Source organism: Phoca vitulina, unplaced genomic scaffold (genome assembly GCF_004348235.1).
Source record: "Phoca vitulina isolate PV1807 unplaced genomic scaffold, GSC_HSeal_1.0 scaffold100, whole genome shotgun sequence".
In the NCBI taxonomy this organism is placed as follows: domain Eukaryota; kingdom Metazoa; phylum Chordata; class Mammalia; order Carnivora; family Phocidae; genus Phoca; species Phoca vitulina.
In genome coordinates this window covers 207,421-230,633 of record NW_022589803.1, presented here as the reverse complement: position 1 = coordinate 230,633, position 23,213 = coordinate 207,421, and the positions used below count along the sequence as shown (strand labels likewise).

General features: G+C 55.7%; 2 protein-coding genes across 2 annotated transcripts in view; one reads left to right on the top strand and one right to left on the bottom strand.

Moving 5' to 3' along the window:
- Positions 1 to 23,213, top strand: part of RSPH14 (radial spoke head 14 homolog) — a 76,903-nt gene that overhangs the window by 4,269 nt on the left and 49,421 nt on the right. The window contains exon 4 of the mRNA XM_032397576.1: positions 1,670 to 1,788. Within this exon, the coding sequence (XP_032253467.1) occupies positions 1,670 to 1,788 (119 nt within the window). The remainder of the gene's footprint in view (positions 1 to 1,669; positions 1,789 to 23,213) is intronic.
- Positions 9,913 to 23,213, bottom strand: part of GNAZ (G protein subunit alpha z) — a 52,498-nt gene continuing 39,197 nt past the window's right edge. The window contains exon 3 of the mRNA XM_032397575.1: positions 9,913 to 11,810. Within this exon, the coding sequence (XP_032253466.1) occupies positions 11,466 to 11,810 (345 nt within the window). The 3' untranslated portion in view covers positions 9,913 to 11,465. The remainder of the gene's footprint in view (positions 11,811 to 23,213) is intronic.

Here is a 23,213-nt window from a genome sequence, read left to right as displayed (position 1 = left end):
TGCCATCCCGCACGCTGCCACCTCCGGGTGTCAGGGGGAGAACCAAGAGACCAGGGGCCGGGATTCCCAAACTCTGTCTCGCTCCACCACACCACAGTAGATGAAGAATGCAAAGGGCCAAAAGTAACGGAGGCCAATTTCTGAAGTTGTCCCCAGTTCAGTGGGGATCTTATAACTTAAAGCCAGTAGCCTGTGGAGCCTGTCGAGCTCTAAGTAACTGCTCATGTGGAAACTTCTGTGCCCCTTGTACCCACACAGGTAGCAACAGGAAGAGGGGATGAGGGTAGAAGCCTGGGGCTTGACGTCTTGTCGCCTTGAGGAGTCTGTTGGTATGACAGCCCACAAATGGGAGAGCCTTCCAGGAGGTCTAGCTCCCCCGGCTCACCTGCTGGTGAGGGGGGCAGATGCCCTCAGGGCAAATACGGCGGCCTTACAACGCAGGAGTGACAGGGAGTGGGCGACTAGGCACTGACTGAAGAGGCCCAGACACCTCATGACGGGCCGTCAGGGAAGTCTCCTGCAACCGGGGTGCCCTGCTAGGATTTTCTTGTCCCGGAATGACTCAGAACTCACCGTAGGTTAAATCCTGGCCGACACGGCACGAGCATGATTGGTTGGGCACTTCCTGTGTGTCAGGCCCTGGGCAAAGGCATCACACTGAGTTCTCACTGACCCCAGCCCCGAGAGATGTGACCTCAGAAGCCCTCACGCCAGATGTGCTCAGGCCCAGCAGTTAATCAAAAGAAATGGTTACAAAGCCAGCAATTGAAGAAATTGTACATTCCCTTTAAACTGTTCATTTTAACCCCAGGCACAAATAATTAGGCATTCACCAATCCCTGTGTGCCACCCAGGGCCTCTTCTTGGGTGTGGGCCCACTGGTTGGTGTTTCCCATCATCTTTTTTGCTTAAACCACACCTATAACATCATCTAATTTGCAACTTTGGTTTCTTTCCAATAGAGCGAGAACTCAAAGACATTAATGGAGTAATCTGCATGTAAAAACCTTCTAGAATCTTTTACAGTCATCTCATTTTTTTTTTTTGAGACTCACTTTTGAGTCTTCCCAAAGCAATCAACTTTGTTTTCATAAGGAAATTAAAAAAAAAAACAACTCTTCTCACATCTAATTGGCTTACCTAATAGTTAATTAACTTATATAATTATAACAAGCAGCATAACAGGCTACATAGGTTTGGAGGTAAGCATCTGGATGTTGGCAAGCTGGGGGAAGAGGCAGGGGCTTCAAGGGGCAGTTTGCAGAGCCTGGAGCATCAGTGGGTGTGTGCCCTGGTGGGTGGATCCCCGAAGTTCAGGGTGGGTCAGTTGTGAGGTTCGGCTGCCCATCCTCATTTTACAGATAATAGGACTGACACTCACAAGAATAAAAGGAAGCATCTGGGGGCACAAAGAGCATCGGAGTCCTAGCTAAGGAAGGGGCAGAGCTATGTGATTCCAACATGTGGTTCCTTCCACTCACACACAAGCCACACTGCTCTCATGGCCTCTAGAGATGCTGTAATAGATTGTCCACCTCTGGCCTTTTTCTTCTCCTTGGAAGCTGGAGGAATGTGGCCTGCTGTGGGTGGGCACCTTCCTCCTTGCTCTTAACTGGATCCTCTCTGGGCATGGTCTTAATTGTGTCTAAATCTGAATTCTTTTCCCCAGAGAGGGCTTTTTAAAGCACGATGTCATCCTTGCCTTGTCCTACCTGCTGAACGACCCTCAGCCAGCCTGTCGAGAGAACTTGCACCTGGCGTTGAAGCACGTGGCCCAGCTCCCCTCAGGTAGGCTCTCCGTGGGCACTCAGGTGGCCCCCGGTCTCCACTCCAGGTCACTCACGCGCCATGCTGCAGATCGTGGTCTAGAGCACATTTTTTTTTTTTTTAAAGTTATGCTTTTACTGATGGTACATATCAAAAAGTCACAAATCATACATGAACGTTTTATTAAATTGTACTAAGTGAACATGCCATGGAACCACTACCCAGATTGAGAAACTTCTAGAGTATCGCCGCCACTCTAAAAACTTCCCACATGCCCCAGACCAGTTACTACCCCTCACCCAAAGGGAAACAGTATCTTCTATTTATGAAACCATAGATTGTTTTATGTCTTTTCTTAAACTCTACGTGAGTGGAAACATACAGTCTGTGACATCTTGTTTCTAGCTTTCTTGTGACTCAACGTTTTGTCTCTGAGATCCATGTATGGTTTTTGCTGATTTGCGCTAGAGTGTGGTATTCACATTATATGAGTATACTACAGTTTCTTTATCCACTTTGTTGCCAACGGACATTTGAATTGTTTCTAGTGTATGGCTACCAAGAATAGAGTGTCTATAAACATTCTTGTGAGTGCCTTTTGATGGACGAATAGATGCATTTCTTTTGAGACATACCTGGGAGGGGAATTGCTGGGGATAGGACAAGTTTATGTTCAGCTTTAGAAGGTACCGCCAATGGTTTTCTAAAATAGTTATACCAATTTACGCTCCCACCAGCAGTGTCTTAGAGTTCCACATGCTCTCGATCCTCACCCACACTTGATCTTTCCTGGCTCTTTATTTTAGCTATTTTGGTGGGTGGGTGTGTGGTAGTGTCTCATTTTGGTTTTAATCTGTGTTTCCCTGATGATTATAGCCCTCATTTGTGAAATGTGCCATAGCACGTTTAAGGAATAAAGAAAGCCTGCCCCCCAGGCTTGAGGTCCCCTTCAGTTGAGTGCTCCTGCTGATTAGAGGCGGAGTCCAGGGTGACGGCCACCCACCCACTACAGCTAGAGGGCTGAGATTTGTGTCAGTTTCATGTCCGCCCTGTCATGTGGTGCAATGAACATTTTTAAACAGGGGGCTCATTCCAAGAGGCGTGATATCAAGGCCTTAAAGGGGGCGCCTTAAGTTAAAGGTGGGCAAAAAGGTGTGGCAACCCAGGAGTGAGACAGCCCTGGGTTCCCTCTGCCCTTCCACTGGTTCCTTGCATGCCCCTGGTTGGGTTATTTCCTCATTTCTAAAGTGAGGCCGATACTACCTGCCTCAGAGGCCTGAAGTGAGGGCAAGTGAGAAGACGCTCGCCAAGCGTGTAGCGCATCACCCTGCATGAAACACGCCATAAACACTCAACTCCACGTGAGAGTACTCCCTGAGCTGAGGGCCCAGAAAGAGATGACTATGGGATCAGGTACAGAGAGGCAGGCCAAACGGACTGGAGTCCTTGGGGGCCTGGGATTGCTGCCCATCTGGGAGGCGCACCTGCTACCTGGGCCGGGCTGGGTGTTGGGGAGCATGCTAGGCCAGACAACAGAACCTCTGGTGGTCTTTTAAAAGGACACACTTTTATCCCTGGCCCTATCCCAGGCCAACAAGATCTCTCTCTGGGAGTGGGCGCACATATCTTTCTCAAACACACCTTGGCTGATTCTCCTTTGAGGCCATGATTGAGGGCCACTGGGATAGTGGGGTGTTTGTGAAGCACCAGTGCTCAGGGCTGAGCTAAATGAATGCCCTGTGCTCACCACACAGGAATGTTCCTTCTTGGGGTGTGGAGCTCCCAGCCAGCTTTCTTAAATTATTGCGACCTGTTGAAGCATTCAGAGAAATACAGAGACAATGATAGTAAACATCAATTGCCATCACAGCTTTGCTAAGTCTTAATATTCTACCATAGTTCCCATTTGCTTGAGATTTTTGTTTAAAAAAAGTAATAACAGTCCGAGCACCCTGTGAACCTCCCCACCCAGCACCCTTACCCTTTCTCCTGCCCTCCCTGGAGCCCCCAGTAATTTCTGACTATATCCCTAGCGCACATCTTTATATGTTACCATGAATGTAGTTATATAGAGATCTTGCCTAGCATGTTTTAAAACTCGATGCCAATGGATCTTGCTGAATGTATCCCCTTGCCACTTAACCTAATTATAATTTTGAAATTTATCCATGTTGTGTCACAGGCTCTGTTTGACTATCTTAACCATGGCATACCCTTCTGGTGTTTGAATGTAACACTGACATTCAATACACTTACCCCTCCCTGCTTGGCTCACAGGGCAGGCTGGTTGTTTCTGATCCCGAGTGTTCCCGCTCAGATTTTCCTGGAGTCCCTCCAAGGCCTCTGCTGGAGGAGAGCATCCTTGTGGAGGCGGGAGAATGCATGGCCTTCAGCTTGGCCAGATACTGCAATTGCTTCCCAGACTGCCCTCCTCCAGCCAGGAGAGAGCCCGTTGCACGTCCTCACCAGCAACCTGATGGCGTGCCGTGCTGTTGCACGTGGCTTTGCCATCCCGTGTCTGGGAGAGGGGGCGTCTTTCCTCTGCCTGGCACCACCCGCATCTCCTCTCCTGCCCAGTGCCTCCCCGGAACCTGAGCGTTCTGTTGAGTTGTTTTTCTATTTCTTACTGATCTGAGGGAGTGTTTCATTCATCCTGGATTCCAACCCTTCGTTGGCTACACACATTGCAAATACCATTTCCTGGGTTGTTGCATGGCTTTTCACTGTTTATTTGCTTATTCATTAGCCCAGCAGTTTTTCATTTGAATGTAGTCAGTTTCATCCATCTTTCCCTGTGTGTGTGTGTGTGTGTGTGTGTGTGTGTGTGTGTGTGTGTTTGGTGCTGCTTAAGAGCTCATGAAGATATTCTGCCCTGTTTTGTTCTAACCGTGTAGGAGTTTTGCTTTTCACATTTAGCTGGTGAAGGTACCTGGCCTGGATTTTTGTTTGTTTGTTTATTTGTAGGTCTTCTTGTTTAGCCCTTGCCAATCTGACACGGTCTTAGTTACAAAAGCTCTACGGTAATCTGTGTTCTGGTGGGGAGGCCCCTGCTTCTATCTCCTGCCTGCAAAATTGTTCTGGAATCCACAAGCACTGGGTGCATCACAAGGAGTAGTGGGGCCATGGTTCTGACAAGCCTCACCCGGGGCCCTGGGAGTGAGCCGCACCCTCTCTCACAGGCTTTCTTGGGTGCTGCCCATTGTGACGTGCCCGGGACGCTCTGGTGAGGGATGTGCAGCACTGGGTGGGTAGGGGGGGAATAGCTGGAGGGAGAAAGGGAGACATGGGGTATGGCAGGCACCCCAAGAAGTCCTCCTGGGGGGACTCTGAGCACTGTGGCTTCTGGGGTGGCCAGTGTGGCTGTGTCCCAGGTGGTGTCCTTGCTGGGCCTCGGGGTGGGGTGGGTACATCTCCTTCATGGCTGCACTTTTAAGCAGCATGTGACCTTGGGCAGTAGCACAGCCTGTCGGAGAGCGTCGGCTTTATCCCAGAGCATGGGAGTCTGTGTGCCTGTGGGCCTGGCATAGTCTGGACTCAGCTGGCTCTCCTACTGGTGGTCATTAGTACGGGTTTTCTATCCACTGCCATGCCACAAGGCACCCTCTGCCCCAGGCCGAGTGCCCGGCGCTCAACAAATATTGGTGTTCGCAGATTTTATGCCATATTTTAAAGGATCATTTGTTATTTATTTGTGGCAGTTCACTCCCTCCCTCCTTCATTAATTCAACAACTGTGTTGGGTCCTTGATCTGTTCCAGCCACTGTGCCTCAATCGCTTCGTCTGTAGTGTGTGGTATCTGTAGGGAAACGGAGGTCTCCCCTCTTGAGTGGTTGGGCCTGGTGGGCCCAGGCCTGCTGTGTGGTTTCCCGTGGTAACCAGCAGGGGGTGCCACAGGACCGATGACTGCCTGACGGGGCCTGGCTCTCATCTCAGGCCCCGGGGGTGCTGCAAGTCAGGTGAAGAGAAACCAGGATTGTAGAAGCAGATGCCACACAGAAGCCTCCAGCCCAGGTTCCCTGTCAGCTGGGCCCTGAGTGACCGCTGGGGATTCTGGGGGAATCTCTGTCTGCTCCCTCGTTTCTGCCAACCCCACACAGAAACAGGTCTTATTTTGTGGCCGGCCGGAGAGAACTCTGATGCCCAAACTGAAGATTCTTCTGTAACTGGATTTTGGGAGGCAGCTGAATAGCACTGGGGCCCTGGAAGTGTCTCCCTACCGGCCCCATTGGCCATGGCCCAGGCCCCTTGGACCCTCTGACGGTGGCCTGGAACAGGGTGACTGGGTGCACCTGTGAGTGTGGACGGAGCTCTGAGCTGCTGGCCCAGCTGCGGCAGCATCACGGTGCTGGGACTGCTCTCTCTCTGACACACTGTGTGCAGCCTGGCTTGGGTGGGGCTGTGGGGCTCAAAACAGGTGCCCCTCCCTGCCCAGAGGCGAGCACCAGCCAGGGAGGGGTGAGGGAGGCGGAGAGGCTTTGCCCAGTCCTTTCCTGTGCAGTCTGGCTCCTCAGCCTCAGACAGGAGCAGCACGGGCCTGGGGAGGGCCAGGGCTTACCAGGCTTTATGTCAGATGCAGTTCTGATCCTGGGAATTTTTTTTTTAAGATTTTATTTATTTATTTGACAGACAGAGACACAGCGAGAGAGGGAACACAAGCAGGGGGAGTGGGAGAGGGAGAAGCAGGCCTCCCGCCGAGCTGGGAGCCCGATGTGGGGCTCGATCCCAGGACCCTGGGATCATGACCTGAGCCGAAGGCAGACGCTTAAGGACTGAGCCACCCAGGTGCCCCTGATCCTGGGAATTTTGAGGTGCGTGGCGACATCAGAGCTGAAGGGGTGGGAGTAGCAGAAGCCTAGGGAGAGGCTCTGCTGGAGAAGCAAAACAGGGTGTTCTCCCCCTTCTGCAGTGTGCCTCAGCCAGGCAGTCTCGGGCAAGCAAGCTGCTGCACCCCTTTCCCTCCTCCTGGGCTGCCTGGGGAAGTGGCCCAGAGCAGCCCTGGCTCCTCCTGGCTCTGACACCGCAGAGTGCAGGGATGGGGCTGGCTGCCTCGGAGGGGTGGGCCTTTCCTTTCTCACCTGCCTTCAGGACAGGGTGCAGCAGGCCCTAGGCATGTCCTCAGCCTGACAGTCTATGTGGGCAGCTGCCCCCTTCCCAGACTTAGCAAAGGATGATGCCCACCAACGGTGACCCTGCCCACCTGGTTCCCAGCCTGGTACACCTGCTTGAAGCCTCCTCTCCGCTCACCCTCCCCATCCACTGGCCTTCTCCAGGCCGGAGAGCCTTTCCCTGTCCAGCCCAGTCAAGGCAGGTCACCATCCCAACAGCTATCCTCGTGGGCTCTCTTGGACCGGGCGGTCTTTCTGAGCTCTCTCCACAAGGTTTTCATAATATTCCCAGGCGGTTTGGGACAGCTCATTACAGGGTCAAGTCCTTCCAGTGCATGCGCTGGGCAGAAGCAGCTGGCCCCTGGCCTTGGACCTACCTCAGCACTGAAGCCCCTCACCTGGCTCATCTTTTAGTGAAGAGAGCACCCAGGGTGCCGTCCAGCCTTGGTGGGGCCCCCTTGTCCTCATGGGGGACTGTGGCCCTCCCCAGCACTTGCCCCTGAGGCAGCAGACCCGCACCCCACCCCCATTTGTCCTAGATGGCCAGGGCCTTGCGTGGGCTCCAGGGAGGGTGGACAGAGGGAGCACTGGCCCTGGGGACCCAGGCCTGGTCGGATCACTTGTTACACTGTGTGATACTGGGAAGTCATCTCCCCTCTGGGTCTCTACTTTCGCCCTCTATAAAGCAGAACCAGTAATCTTGGCTTCCCAGGAGTTGCGGAGGATGGAATCAGACGAGTGTGTACCAGGTTCAGCAGGGCCATGCGGTGAGCAGTCACCAAGGGGAGCTGGGATTATTGTCAGTGGCCCATGGCTCCATCTCAGGTGACCACGAGAACTATAGCAGCAGATGGCGATACCCAGAGCCCACATGGTGGTGTGCCCTAGGAGAGGGAGTCTTTGGCCACTTCGTGGGACCTGGGCTGTGGTTAGTCACCTGCAGAGGGCGAGGCTGGGCCAGCCCTTCCTGCACAGGGTAGAGCCTCTCCCCTTAGGATTGCCCTCCTGCCAACTCTGGCCTCCTCCCACCGGTCCCTCTGCTGCTGGTCCCGGAGCTCATTTCCGTCTGGCTGATGCCACCATCAGTGGACCTTTCCTGGACCTTTAGCTTAGCAGGTGCCTTCTCCACACTGGGCAATGTTTGGGCACAGTGGAGGAAGAAGGTGGGTCAGACTGGGCCAGGTCCCCTTCCCACCTCACCCTGGCATGGGTGCTTTATGCAGTGGAGTGTGGGAGGGCAGGGACCTCCAACACCCAGCAGGCTGGGCCCCGAGGGATAGACCATCTTGGACTGCGAGCACAGGGGAAGGCACGTCAGCATGATGAGCAGAGCAAAAGGGGGATGTAGCAGGCCCACAAGAAGAAGAACCAGCACAGACCGAGGGTGGGGTGACTAGACTTATCATGGGGATCATTTCATAACGTATATAAAAGTACTGAATCACTATGTGGAATACCTGAAACTAATAGGATGGAATGCCAATTATACTTCAATAAAAATAGGCAACGTACAAAATGAAAAATAAAATGCACTGAATGCACAGTCTCTGAAATGTTGCGGAAGAGGAGAGTATAGGAAACATACTTGTCAGAGGTGTCAGTGAAATGAGGCAGGGAGGGGCAGCTCGTGTAGCGGATCACAGAGGAAGTTTAAAAGGAAAAAAAGCAGTGCAGACAGATTGCGGTGGAGAGCGGGGCCCTGGGAGAGTCGGCTGACTGGGCTCTGGGAACTGGGAGCACTGGCCCAGGGAAGCCACCTCCCATCCCTGAGCACATCAGGAGGGAAGGCAGAATCCTCCTATTTTCCCTCTAGCTGTGTATTTTTAGGTGAAGGATGCTCATGGTGAAATTACTGCTCTTTTCACAGTTGGCATTAAAAGCGTAGAATAAGTCTCAAAGATTTCAAGTCACATGCTATTTCTTCTTAAAAGTCCCCTTGGGTTTTTGCTGTTTGGTGATGTGGGAAGGCGTGAAAGGAATCCCCACGAGGGCTCAGGGGTGGGGGAGGGAGAGAGCCCGATCTGTATGTGTGTCTCTGTAATGTGTATCCGCGTGTGCGCATGCGTGTGTCTCCAACTGCTGGTCCTCACTCAGAGCTTTGTGTAGGTCCTGGATTTGAGGAGGAGGCTCAAGGGTGGCTCTGTGCTCCCTGTGGGATCGTGTCTGGGTGCAAAGTGATCAAGAGCAGAGCCAGGCAAGAACCCCCGGCTTGGGGAAACACTTGCCTCTCTGCTGCAGTCCCTGACCTTGACCTTGAGCACCTTTCCTCATCTGTAAAACGGGTCACAGCTGACAACCTGCCACCGTAGAGGTGTTAAAATAATCTGTAAGGTGCCTGGTGCAGGGTGAACAAACTTGCCTGGCTCCTAATTAGTGCCTTCCACCACATGGAGATGCCCCTAACCACACAAGCCAGAGTCAGCAGACAGCGGGACGGTGGGGGACCCCTCCTCCCCACACCCTGCAAGGATCCCACCCTCACTGTTGGGCACTGTCGACACCCTCCAGGCTGTCCACCTCTTGCACTCTGGCAGAGGTGTCTTTAGGCTGTGAGGGGTCTGGGTGATGGTGCGGCCTGGGCTAGTGCTGGGCGGGGGTCTTGGAGCCATCATTTCCCCCAAACCTCAGCCCCTCCAGACACATGGGCCTGGCAGCGCCACACCCCGCCCCTTGCAGTTTCTTTCCTCGCTTGAGGATGTTTATTCTTTTTTTTTTTTTTTAAAGATTTATTTATTTATTTGAGAGAGCGAGAATGAGAGAGAGTACATGAGAGGGGGGAGGGTCAGAGGGAGAAGCAGGCTCCTCGCTGAGCAGGGAGCCCGATGCGGGACTCGATCCCGGGACTCCAGGATCATGACCTGAGCCGAAGGCAGTCGCTTAACCAACTGAGCCACCCAGGCGCCCGAGGTTGTTTATTCTTGACATTCATTTCAAAGTGATTGTGCCTGGATGTGTGGATCAGGGGAGAGAAAAAGGCGAGGTGGGCACGGATGGTGGCTCGGGGCCCCCTCCCGCCAGTCACAGCACGGCAGGACAAGGCTCAGCTCATTCAGGTTATTTTATTTTCTTAAAGTAGACAATCTTTACCTTTCATACAATCACCAGCTCCTCTTTCCCTCTGTACATCTCTTAAAGTCCTTGGCTGTGATTCCACACGCTGACCTTGGACATACAGGTACCGAACAGAGGCTGAGAGGAAAGGAGATTTGGCAAGGGCTCCGGCGGTGCCTTCCCTCTTGATGGCGGGGGTTTCATATTTACATGCGGCCCTGGGCCAAGGTCCTCCCGTGGTGGCGGGTGCCACAGGCCCTGGGCCAGGCAGGGCCAGAGTGCAAGGTCCCGGCGGGGACTCCCTCAGGCTACAAGGCTGGCTGAGCCTTCACAGGAGTTGTAGTGGCTCTCAGCCGGTCTCAGGTACAGAACGTGCAGGGGCCGGGGCCCCATCTCTCGCTTCCCCTTCCTCCACTTGCAAAGCCACGAATAATTTACTCTTTAAATACCAAGACATTTAGCTATTGTTCATTCGCTCCTAGGTGAAGAACCTTCTTTAAATACATCACATTTATTTTCTGAAATAAAAACGAAGCAGAAACCGCACCGGTAACAGGAGGACGCTGCACGGGCTTATGTACAACGCGGCCCCGCGAGGCTGCCGTAGGGCGACCGTCTGCCCCAGTGTCGCTCGGGAGCAGAGGGACAGATTCATCCAGATAACAACTTTTACACTCAGCAAGCCAGACACAAAAAGGACCACCTGAAAAAAAAAATATGTTTTGAAAATCTGCATTTTAAAAAAGAATACTCAACTGCATTTGAAAGTTTCCGTATTTCTGCGAAACACCACAAGATTTGGCCAAAAAAAAAAAAAAAAAAAAAAAGTCAGAGAAGAAAAACCAGGGTTTGATTTATAAAACATCAGACTAGTAGAAGAAAAGCTGGAACCCAGCTGGCCTAGTTTGAAACAAATCGTGCCACTCATGTTATTGTGTGGATTTTTGCTGCATATTTTGAAGCTGTTTTAAAAAGAGCTGTGAGTGGCTGGAGGTCTGGTTAGTGCTGTCATCTGGCCTCGCACCCTGGTTCCAGAACAAATGTGGTACAGAGTAGGCCAGCGGTAGGCGTGGCCAGCAGGGAAGGCGCACGGACCCTGCTCTGGTCCTCCCTCCTGGTCAGCAGCAAGGTCCCCAGTCCGAGGCTTGGGCAGAGCTGGCTTCCTCCAGATGACCCAGCCGCCTCTCATAGTCCCATGGGGAACCCCATGCAGAGCAGGGCCAACTTGGGAAGGCAAGGTGAGGGGGCAGGAAGGGCTTGTAGTGAACTTGGTGACAGCTGCTTAAGTCTTCAAGAGGCTCCAACGCTTCAGGGAACTTGGCCATTTCCAGACTGTGTGTGTGCATGTGTGTGTGTCTACCTACCTAGCAATCTATCTGTATATATTTATGTTTGCGGAAACGTGGGGGCCAAGGAGGTGCAGGGGCGGGGGGGACATTCATCAGGCCCCCCGTTTTCTGCCCCTGGGCTGGGTCTCCCTAGCACGAGTGGGGGTGTGACACCCCGGGGTTTCACCACAGGCAAACCGGCCAGCCCGGCTCCTCAGCAAAGGCCTATGTACTTGAGATTGTTCTGTATGATGACGTCTGTCACCGCATCAAAAACAAACTGGATGTTACTGGTGTCGGTGGCACAGGTGAAGTGGGAGTAGATCTCCTTGGTCTCCTTGTTGCGGTTCAGGTCCTCGAACTGCCGCTGGATGTAGACGGCGGCCTCCTCGTAGGTGTTCTGGCCCTTGTATTCAGGGAAGCAGATGGTGAGCGGGATGCGCCGGATCTTCTCCGCCAGCAGGTCCTTCTTGTTCAGGAAGAGGATGAGTGAGGTGTTGATGAACCAGTTGTTGTTACAGATGGAGTCAAAAAGGCGCAGGCTCTCTGCCATTCGACTCTGCAGGCAGGAAAATGCTGGTGTTAATCAGGGCACGCAGCGTGGAAAGGCCTGAGGCCTGCAGCCCTTCCAGGAGGAAGCCCTCCCACCCCGCGGCAGGGTCTCCCAGCCTGGCACTGGCCCTGCAAATGTCACCCTTCTGTTGGGAAGTCCTTCCTCTGTCAGCCGAGTCTGTCTTCACCTGCCTCCCACGGGCTCTGGGAAGTGGCTGGCACGGCCCTCGGCACCCTGACACCTCTTTGTAAGGGGCTGTCCTGCTTCATCGGACCCTCCTCTGTGGCTTGGGCCTGCTGCCCAACCTCCCTCAGCCGCAGGGACCCGGGCAACTAGGTACTCACAGCCGAGGGCCCCATCTCCTGTTGTCCTGTGCTAGCTCACGGCCCCCGAGCTGCCATCACGTCTCCCTCAAGGTGAGCATGGCCAGCCTCCTGCCCGGCTGGCAGCTCTGGCCCGTCCTCCAAGCCTCGGTCCTGTCACCTGGTACCGTCAGTCCTCAGCCAGATCTGTGAGCGGAGAGCCTGTGCTTCCAAAACCAAAGGCTCCAGTCCAGAGAGTTGGGGAAGGCTCAGGCCCCTCTGCCCCGGCTAGGACATTGGGCTCATGTGAGGACAGTGGCCCAGGAGGCTCGGTGACCCCAGTGGCACTGGCCTTTACTTACCCCCTTCTTTCTGAGGACCTCAAATGGGTTGTAGTGACTGAGTTTTTAAGGAACATAAAGCATCTGTCTGACTCCCAAGCCCACCGTTTCCACACACAACTGATAATTCTAGCTTCCAAAAGGACTGCTGGTGAGTTACTATGGTGAAAGCTGCCCCTCATTTTAAAATAAAACGAACAAGCCAAATGTCCGAACAAAGCCTGCAACTAGTTTAGTTTAGATCTGAGGCGTTGGATTTAAGGACTTTCTGACCATATTATATCACCAGTCGTGTGGTAATGATGAAGGAAGCCGCAGCTGGTGTTGACGGTGTGGCCATGGCTTGCACCTTCCTATTCCCATTTTACAGATGATGAAACTGAGGCTTGAGGAGGTGGGAAATGTGCTCCAAGTTCCACAGCCAGGAGCTCAGGCTCACTGCAGCATGGATGGGCAGCACTGTTGGCCTAAGTGAGGTCACCCCAGATGGGGGTGTCCAGGAGGATGCCTCAGTGAAACCCTGCTCTCCTGGGGATCCTGAATCGCCTGAGGTACACAGTCTAAGAGCATCAGTGCTGAGAAGGAACCAGGTTGAGTGGGGAGAGGATGCTCAGAGGTACTTGTCATTATTCTCCGACCTCAGAGAAGCTGCCCTGAGATTCCATATACACCTTGGAGATTGTGTTTTCCAAAACCGATCTTGTGCCTTGTTTAGAATGAGCTCAGGAATACCAGAAACTCTGGAAAGTGAGTGGTTTCAGGTTTTGGGAAAAGGCGGGGGGGTGGTGACCTTTCTGCAGAAACAAGATGCAGGATCCCCAGCCCCAGTAGAGCCTGGAAGAGCCACACCATGTTCCCAAATGTGAGATAAGTGGTGGTCTAGGAATGTCACATTCTATTGGAGAGTAATTAGCGCTAATGGATTCCTGGAAGCCACACTGTAAAGCCTAACAGAGCTATCAATTCTCTTCAGAATGATGTCATAATCAGGGGCTGTGCTTCTGACCCCAAATTTCACATCAGATAAATAACAGATGTGGTCATTTGCATGCACACATTAATCCATTGAGCAAATACTTGCTGAGCATGCCCTAAGGGCCAGTGACAGGCCCCAGCTCTCATGCCAGGTGACAGAGCCCAGACAGGGGCCCAGGACTCAGAGCACCAGCAGGTCGGCTGGCCACCAGCAGGTCGGACCTAGCAGGCCAGTGCCCAGGGCTGGGCCCTGAGTACAGAGCTGCGGTTCGCGGAGTGGGAGCCAGGACATGGCCAGGGTCCTAGAATGGGTATCTGCTGGGTCACTTGGGGGGAAAGCCAGGGGAGCTCTTATACCCGGCCCAAGCCCAGCAGCTCTGGGCAGGCTGTGGGGTCTGGGAAGCGGAGGGGCAGGAGGGCATCCCCAACATGCTGGAACAGTGCATGGGCACGTGTGCTGGCCAGCACTGAGGCCTCTGCCGGTCGGCCCCTTGAGGGCAGGCCCTGTGTGGCACTGGAGCGGTCAATAGGCCACATTTCCCCTCCCACGTCACGGCCAGCTCGGCTGCCCTTCCTGCTCAGCACACACCCCAGGTTCCCGACTTCAGCCCCAACTGACCTTCCTGTCCCATGTGAACCCCTGCCCCACAGACAGCTCTTGGCAGGCTTTCTGGACCCTAGACATCTTTCTGAGCCTTAAGTTCCTTACTTGGAAATCTGGGAGCTCGGGCACTTTCCTTACAGGGCAGCCATGCGCTTGGCAGCATCTTGCAAATACTCAAAGGATCGCTACTGCCTAAGGCCACAGAACAGGGGTCTCCCTCATCGTGGGGCCCTTGCCCACTCCTGGGGCTCCTCTTGCTTTCCTGGCTTTTGGGGGCTCAGGTTTCCTGCTTCTCTCTCTTCCTTGGGACAAGCCATGGGCAACCACACTGGCCATTATTTACACACCTGGGAGATGGTGGGCATCAAAGAATAACCACAAAACCTCGAACTGTGTAGACACCCTGGCTGTGTGGGTGCTGCCAGGCAGGATTCAGCACAGCCTGGGGGACGCACCGACCGGGTACCAGCTTAAAGAAACACACACGAGCTTCAGAGCTCGAGAAGCACTGGCCTAGATGCTATACTCCACCTGCCATCCCCTGCTGCTCCCGGGGTGCTCGTGGCCCAAATGGGGTGCTGCCGTGCCAGGCCCCTCTGCTGAGGAGCCAAACCCAGGAGGTGCCGTGTGGGCAGGGTGGGGCCCTGGTGCTACAGGGGGGACTGGGCGCCCATGGTGCTGTCACCGTGGCACGTGCCCTTCTGCCTCCCAAGTGGGCAGAGAAGTGTCCTGACACCTCAAAGCACAGATCATTGAAAAAGGAACGTGCTATTTTGGGCGGTAACTCTGGAAACTGCACGAGTGTGAGTATGGGAGGAATGAGTGCCATGGGTCCCCGCCCAGCCTCTAGGGCCTCCCTCCTCCTCTCTCCATGTTCTGCTCACCCTCTGCAGCCTCGCTGAAGGCCCCTTCTTCCTGGAAGCTCCCCTGACTTCTCCCACCCCCATACCCTGTTCACCTTCCTGCAGCATATGTCTGGCTATGCACCCTGCACCAGGATAAAGTCCCAGCCCCTCAGTCTGGCCTTTAGGGCCTCCCCTGCCCCCCCCCCCCCCGGTGGGTGTACATGGCCTGGACACCAGCTGTGGCCCCATTCTTCTCCTCCCTGGCCTGGGTGGGGTCCCCCCTGCCACCCAGTTCCCTTGTGACTTTGCCCACTTGGTGTTATGGGTCAGAGCTGCTGCTGAGGGCCCCAAAGGTGGTAAGCCAGGGTTGGGCACCATCCTTGTGCAGTCCAACTGGGCTGCTGGGCCCCTAGGGCAAATGAAGCCAGGGGCAGCTTTGGAATCATTGCTAACACATCACCCCCTTGTCCTGTGAAACTTCCGTTAGCCCGATACAAACATCTTCGTAGACGCGGAATCCGAGAAGCCTGCAAGTCATGTCTGTGCTGCAAGCAGGGGTGCTACCCATTTCACACATGGGGAGACAGAGGCTGGGACAGGCCGACTCCCAGGGCTCGCCTAAGAGCCCTCTGTCTCCACCAGCCACATGTTCTCTTCCAGCAAGAAGCCCTCCTTGCCTTTACCGCTCTAGCTGCCAACGGAGCAGTGGTCACGGGTGCTTCACCCAGGAGGAAGCACACCCACCAGTAGCCCCCAGCAGTGCCAGCCTGGGGCTCTGATGCCCAGCCAGCTCTCTCCAGGGCCTGCTCACCAGCAAGATGCCCTTTCTAGGAGTCTGGGGTTTGTTTGCACATTCATTTATATAAATAATGTGGAACAGACAATTCCCATCAGAAGCGTGGGCAATGGTGGGAATCATACTGCCCAATGGTGAGAAATCAGTGATTTGTAACAAAGCATGTCAGACAGCGGGAGGCAGCTGGGGGGCTGGATGTAGTCCCCGGGGTGGTAAAGAAGTCATTTCTTGGCCATTTGCAAAAAAAAAAAAAAAAAAAAAGCTCCTACTCAGACAGGTCTAAATATACTCAATGCCACTGAGTAGACTTTTCCCCAGGTGGCCTGTGGATGTCACCAGGCTGGACCTAATGTAATGACCTGTTCCTTTTCTTTTTTTAAGGTTTTATTTATTTGAGAGAGAGAGCGCAAGCACAGGCAGGGGGAGGTCAGAGGGAGAGGGAGAAATAAACTCCACGCTGAGCAGGGAGCCTGACATGGGGCTCGATCCCAGGACCCCAGGATCACAACCTGGGCCAAAGGCATACGCTCAACCAAGCCACCCAGGTGCCCCTAATGACCTGTTCCTAAGGAGCTGGCTGGCCTGTGAGTCTGGGGTCTTTGCTCAATGCTGAACTTGGCAGCAGAGGCCTTCACCAGGCACATGGCTACCATGTGCCAGCACCCCTGGTGGCCTGGACTGGACCAGCTTCATTTTGAGGCCCACAGCCAGGGTGAGCTGGGGTGCGAAGGGGAGCCTGCATATGGTGAGGGGAATGTTGCCCCTTGGTTCTGATTCTCTAGGAAGGCTCTCCTGGTCACAGAAGGGCTGTCCCTGTCCCTGGTTACAATCACAGGGTCGGGGCCAGAGGCCTGGCATTCGCTGTCTCCATCAATTTTTGATGTGCCTTGGACAAGTTATTTCTCCTCTCTGGGCCTCAGTTTCCTCATCTGTAAAATGGGATGGTCATGGCATTCAATGCCAGGACCACTGCAAGGAGCAATGAAGGTGCTGGTGTGAGAAGAACCTGGGTCTGTTGGGCCTTGTCCTGTGGCTGCTGCTGCCCAGTGGGCACTCTCCCATGCCACTCATTGCCCCTTGCCCTGGCACAGGGGTGTCTGTTGTCTCCTCTCAGCTCTCAGTGGCGGGGCCCCCTCCCTGCACCCCCAGCACAGAGCTGCTGTGGGACGCCATGGTCCCAGGGCAGGAGCAGCTCCATGGGCTGGAGGGAGACAGGCCTGACTGCAGACCTGGGCTCAGCCAGTCAGCACCTGACAGGTTCCTGGGGCCGGCAGCACCTCTGTGCCGACCACAGGTTCTGGGGCCACTTGGCTCCTCAGGGCACCTCCTGTGACTGCTCAGCCTGGAGATGCGATGGCCACTGGGCCCTGCCCTCAGCGGTGTGAGGCTTGCCTCCTCACAGGAGGCACCCTTAGCTTTTCAGGGGCGCACAGGACAGCCCCGAGTGCCAGGCGGAGCACCTCGTGACCACTGTTTCCCCAATTTGATGGTCAAGCCCGGGAGCTATGGCACGGCAGGGCTGCCTTTGGTTTCCTTGCGTGCTGGCTGGGTGGGAGAGGGCTGGTTCCCAGAGACTCAGCCTTGAACCCAAGCATGGGCACTCAAGGACAGTCCCTGCACTTTGCAAATGAGCAGAATGGGCCCCACAACAGGCAAAGGGGTCTGTCTGGACGTTTCCGGCATGGCATCTTCTAGCACGTCTGACTCCCACTGATTTGAGAGTTCACTGGCCTGCCTGAGGGAGAGAGGCCAGCAGGTGTCCTCCAGGCTGTGGTTCTTGGGTCCCTCTCTGAGTGAATTCTGGCTCCCCCCCCCCCCGCCCCCTGCTCATGCCTGGGGGTTGGGGAATGTTCAGCCCTCCCAAGGCACTGTAGTTTCTAGAGAAAGGTAGGGGAACGGGTAAGGGAGCTGGCTAATGACTACCAGGCTGCTTTGGGTCTTTCTAAACTGTCCGTCTTGGGGGCTCTAATTTCAGTTTCCAGCCCTCCTTCCTCATGGGCCATCCTACCTCTCTCCCGAAGCCTGCGCCAGCTTCTCGAGGGTCACGCAGCTTGCTTCCACAACTTTTGAGTGTGGGGTCTTGTATGCAGCATATCTGCAACTTAATAGGCTTTTGGGGTGGTGGCCTGCTTTTGGAGCTGGGGATCCTTCAGCGTCTCTTTACTGTAGCCTAACTAACCCACAGAGTAATGTACACCTCACTTTCCAGCAGCACCAAACTGTGGGCAGGCGGGCAAGACAAAGACCTCCATCCATTGCACCCCTCCTGACGGACACCTGTAGCTCAGGGTGCCCAGAGGGCAGGGTCTTTCCTGTTCTCTCCTCACAGGCCACCACAGGTGTTGTTAGGACCCAGGTCCTGTTTGTCGTGACTCACTGACCACCCCTGGACTGACCACCAAGCTATGGGGAAGGGGCATGGGCATGCTCTGAAACCCTCTCCATCCCCAAATTTCTTGACTGAGCTCTTGGGGCAAAGTCTGGACACCCCTGGGGGGGCACACTGGCCCTTCATGATCTGGGTGTTCTCATCTTTCTCCCCAGCCCCCACCTCCATGTGACTCCCTGTTCCTGGCCCTCACCTGCTCCGAGGTGCCTTGCACAGACTGCCACTAGCCTGTATCACTCTGGGCAAGAGGCTTGCTTCTCGGTGCCCCGGCCCCTTATCTGTGAGGCAGGGATACCAGCCTCACAAAGCGGGGTGGCTTTAAATGGAGAAAATGCCTACAAAGACTCATACTCGCTGTTTTCGTCATTGGTTGCGGGGCCCTGGGTCCTCTACCTACCTCTTGGGCCTTGGGTCCCCATCTGGCTGTAGGGTGGGTGGAGCCACAGGCATGCTGCGTGGCACCTGTCCAGGTGTGCCTGGCCCAAAGCAGGTGCTCAGCCAACCTTGCTGCCCTGTTGCCATCACATGGGTCTCCCACTGTCCTGTTCTAGGAAGGGGCAGGCTGTGCGGATGCTGCTCCTTGCTCCCCTTGGGGCCCCCAGGAGGCCTGAGCACACTCCCAGTTGCCTTGGTTTCCATACCAGCTCCCAGCTCTGTAGTCCTCCTAGGACACTGGTCCAGTCCATCCTGTTCCCAACACCCTCTTCTCTTGTGTGGACACACATCCCAGGGGTGATGGGACCTGTACCTGCCTACCCTCCAAGGTCTTGGGCAGCCATATGCAAATGTCAACTCATGCTGAACATGCCATCAGCCAGACCCTTGGAACACAGAGGAGGCCAACTGGGGGCCTGCCCTGTACTGATGGGTATATTTCACTGAGTGGGAGATATGCCAGGAGGTGGTAGCATGTGATATGTTGCATGGCTGGGGAAGGCTCTGTACTGACCCATCCTATCTCCCTGTCTGCTCCCTCTCCCCCAGGTTCCCACCCCCCAGGGTCTGGTGCAGGGCTCACTGTGGTCACAGCACACAGCAAGGCTAGCTGGCCCAACCAGGAGTCCACAGGGGTCTCCAGCCTTAGACCTCACATAAAATGCAGGTGACATCAAGGTTTCAACTCTTCCCAGCACCAGCCTGAACCCTGGGGTCCAGGTGACTTGGAACTCCAGCCTGCCAACACTTCAACACCCCTTCCTTGCTTCCCTAGCTTCCTGGTAGACCCTCTCCAGGGGCCCTTCTGCGTGAGATGCTGTTCTAAGCATAAGGGAGATGGAGAGATGAGCCAACAGCCCTGTTCTCAATGAGCCAGTCCTGGGTAGGATGAAATGAATGAGGTGGTGTGGTGGCTGTGGAGTGGCCAACGAGGGTCAGAACCCTTGATCTGCCAGCCACCAGCTCTTAGCTGTCCCGAGCCTCAGTTTCCCCACCTGTAAAATGAAGTCTGTTAGTGTGTCTCCTCACAGGGTGGCTGAGGACTAAAGCATGACATTCAGGGAAAGCTCAGTCCCCATGCCCAGGCACCGTGGCTGCGAGCGGCCATCATGGGTATGACTGAGATAAAAGGGGAGGCTTCCTGGAGGAGGGGGCATCTCTACTGGGCCTTATGGGGGGTCGGGCAGGGAAAGGCACTGGAGTAAAGATCAGCAAAGGCACAGAGCTGCAGTGTAGGCAAGCTGGTAGGGGTGGTGGAGGGGATGCAGTGGGGGGCCAGGGGCTGGCACTGGCTCAGCTGGGGCTCCAGAGCCCTGGGAGGCTCTGTCCTGTCCTGGGACTCAGTTTCCTCATCTCTAGGATGAGGTCTCAGTTTTGTTATAACCTGGAAAGCTCAAGTCTGTCCATTGTAGAAAAGCCTGGAGTGTTTGTTCACGGGAACTGTGAATTCAGCTTTTCACACTGGAAGTAGGGCTGGAAGGCTGGGCTATGCACATGAATGAGTTCCATTCACCATGGATGGAGCCGGCCCCGATGCGGCCCACCCCGTAGCTGAGACACTGGGCCTGGCCTTGGGCAGCAGAGTGCCAGGTTCCAAGGGCGCTGAGAGCGGGACCAGGGCAATGAGGCTGCCTGGCAGCACCATGGCTGGATGGGCCAAAGGGGAGGTTTCATTTGGGGCTGGACATCAAAACTGGCACCCTTCACCCAACAGCCAAGCCTCCGGCCCCCATGGACTCCCTCTATGGTGGAAGCTTGGGGGCACCAAGGTTGGGGGCTGCCTGTCAGCTGGCAGGGTGTGGTCTGAGGGGTGGGGGAGTGCTGACCCAGTGAGTGGCATGTCCCAGTGGGCAGTCTGGTGCCCACCCTCAGTGCGGTGCCAACTGCCCCTCCCCCCCACAGGATCCTGTGCTCTGGGCCTGGTAGGTGGGAGGAGCCTCCAAGACTTCCCTGGCCCATCCTGAGCCCTACTAAGGCAAAGTTGGCTTTGGTGTCCCCAGACTTCCCCAGCGGGAAGAGGGCGAGTGCGCCCCACCCTCAGACCTATGCCCTGAGTTCCTGGCAGGAAGAAGCACGGGGTGGGCGGGACCTGTGTTAGACGCGTTTGCAGCTGTGGACTGGTGTAAAGACAGGGTTGTGCCTGCAGAGTAAAATCACTCCAAGGGTGGTGTCAGTCACTCAGGAAAACAGCTGATTCTTTGTCTCCAAAGAAGTGGGGGGCGGGGGGGCAGGTCTCTGGGGGTGAGAGAGGAGTATGTGTGTGTTTCTCTTCATGTGAAGCTGCAGAGAAGTCTAGGATGGCCTGGGGGTGCTCAGGTGGCCCTGCTGGGTGGCTGCGGGAAGCCGCTGGAGGCTGATCATGGGGTGCCCCAGCCCAAGGCTCTGGGAGCAAGAGGCTAGGCTGGGCCCAGACTGCAGGCTGCCCGGTGGCCCAAAGCCCTTTGCTTCCCCAGCCAGTCCACTGAGGGTCCTCATCCTTCCAGGGTTCAATTCTCTTTTGGGCTCCAGCTTGTCCAAGGGGAGCTCAGAGCCACAAGACCCTGGCCTGTGTCCACCCGCAGGTGGAGGAGTGAAGACAGGAGGGCTCCCATGGGAACAGGGTGGTGGTGGCAAGAAGCAGAGCAAGAGCCCCAGACTGGGCTGGAGGCCCCCTCCCACTGTGCCTTGGGGGCTATCCCTAGGGGTAGTGGAGGAGGGACAGGGACTGTGAGGAGCAGGAGACAGGGTGGGGTCCTGGCACGAGAAGGATGCTAGGACCAGCAGAGCCTCATCTGGGCACAGGCCTTGTGCTGTCGTCACAGAGATGCTCTTGGGTCAACGTTAGGATACTCAGCTCTCCTTTCAGAGGAGCTATGGCCAACAGTGAGGACCTGTGGTCAAGCAGCCTTCTTGGGCTCCAGGACACCCTTCGCCATTCACCTCTGCGGAGAAGCATCTCCTGCCAGCCTGCTGCCTGTCCCCACACCCCACCACACCCCACGCAGACGGCAGGCAGTGCCTGGGCTTTCTGGGGTCTCCGTTGGCTGCTGGGCTGAGCTCACCTTGCCTTGCCTGGTTGGAGCCTAGAGATTTCTGGCTGCGCCCCTGACCCGGGGACAGATGGCTGTGTTCCAGGGCAGGCTCTCCCAGGCTCTGCCACTCCCCTTTTGAGCCGGAGGGGGAGGCCACTGTACACACTCCCCTGAACTCGAGGAGCTTGGGACGCATTTGGGAGGCGATGGTAGAGGAAAGGGATGGGCACACAGACAAAAACCACACAGAGAGGCAGCATTGCTGCTCCTCAGCAGAGGCCCAGTGCGGGAGCAGGTGGAGGAGGCCTGTCGGCTCACGCCTGCAGGGACGGGGACAGGATGCTTGGGGCTCCCCGGGCAGCCCCAGCTCAAGGCTGTCGCCTGCTGGAATTCATGTTTCTCCACCCCCTTCCCCTGCCTCACGGTATGTGTCCCCTCATTGGGAGTGTCTCCTGCAGGGCAGGACCTGTGTGCTCAGCTCACCCAGGCCTGGATGGAAATCACTGTGATCCTGTGCGCACGAGAGGGCCGATGTGGTTATGGCCCAACCGCCCACAGGGAGACAGCGGGCAAGGAGGGCTCTGAGTTGCTCTCTGTGCTCACCGGGCTGAGGAGCATGGCAGCCCCTCGGGTCCTCCCAAATGCTGAGCTGCTGAGTTTGTCATCGCAGCTGCGACCCAGGGTGGCTGCTCCCCTCCCTCTGTTGAGCTGAGTACTCAGATGCTCAGCTGACTCACTGTTGTTGCCATGGCAACTGAGGAGAAAGCCTCCACCCTCAGAGCCTCACACAGCAACACAGACCGATGGCAGGAGGAGGCTGCTGATCTTGAGCTGGGCCAGGTGTCCCTTCACAGGGGCACACAGGCCTGGCCCTGGCTGGCTGGCCTGAGAAACGTTGTCCATAGCTACCTACGTGTTGGCGGGAGGCAGGGGAGGGTCTCTGGGAGTTGAGGGGACCCCACTCTTCCTGCGGGACAGGGTAGTGGGCAGGGAAGAGGGGAGGTCCTTCCAGTGACCCGCTCCTGGCTGAAGCACCCCTGGGTGGAGGGGGCCTCCCGATGGGAGAGGAGGTTAGGTGCTGGCAGTGTTCGCCCCTACAGCTGCCCCTGGTGGCTCTGCGCCTTGCTTCTTCCCTCGTGTGGAGGCTACCATGATGCCCGCATGTCCAGCTCTGTTCATCTCAGGAAAGAGGCTGTAAGGGGATCCTCCCAACATTCCCATTTTACAGATGTAGAAATGGGCTCAGAGGGTTTGCCTGGCCTGCCTAGGCCCGGCTGCCAGGCCTAACCCCCCCCCCCCCCCCAAGGAGAGCCCCAGACAATCACAGCCATCCAGGCCTGGTCATCCCCCCCTCCCCAGCTATTGGCCTCAGGAAAGGGGGACACATCTGGGGACAGAGCTGGATGACCGGGGTCCAGACCAATCTGGTTAGCATTTCCCACTTCTTCCTCCCGCAAACCTAAACGCTGCCTTGTCACACTGGAGAACTGGATTAATGAGGCTAATGAATCGATGAGCCCCTGACTGTCCCTGGAGCCAATCTGCAGGGACAGCACAGAGAGGAGAGCCACCAGAGCAACACGGGTGAGCCAGAAAGCACTGTCGCTCACCCTCCCCTCCTCCCGGGCATTCAGGGCCTCTGGGGCGAGCAGCATTCTCCCTCAGGACAGCCCCTGCTGCCCTCTGCTGCCCAGGCCCAGGTCAGCTGCCC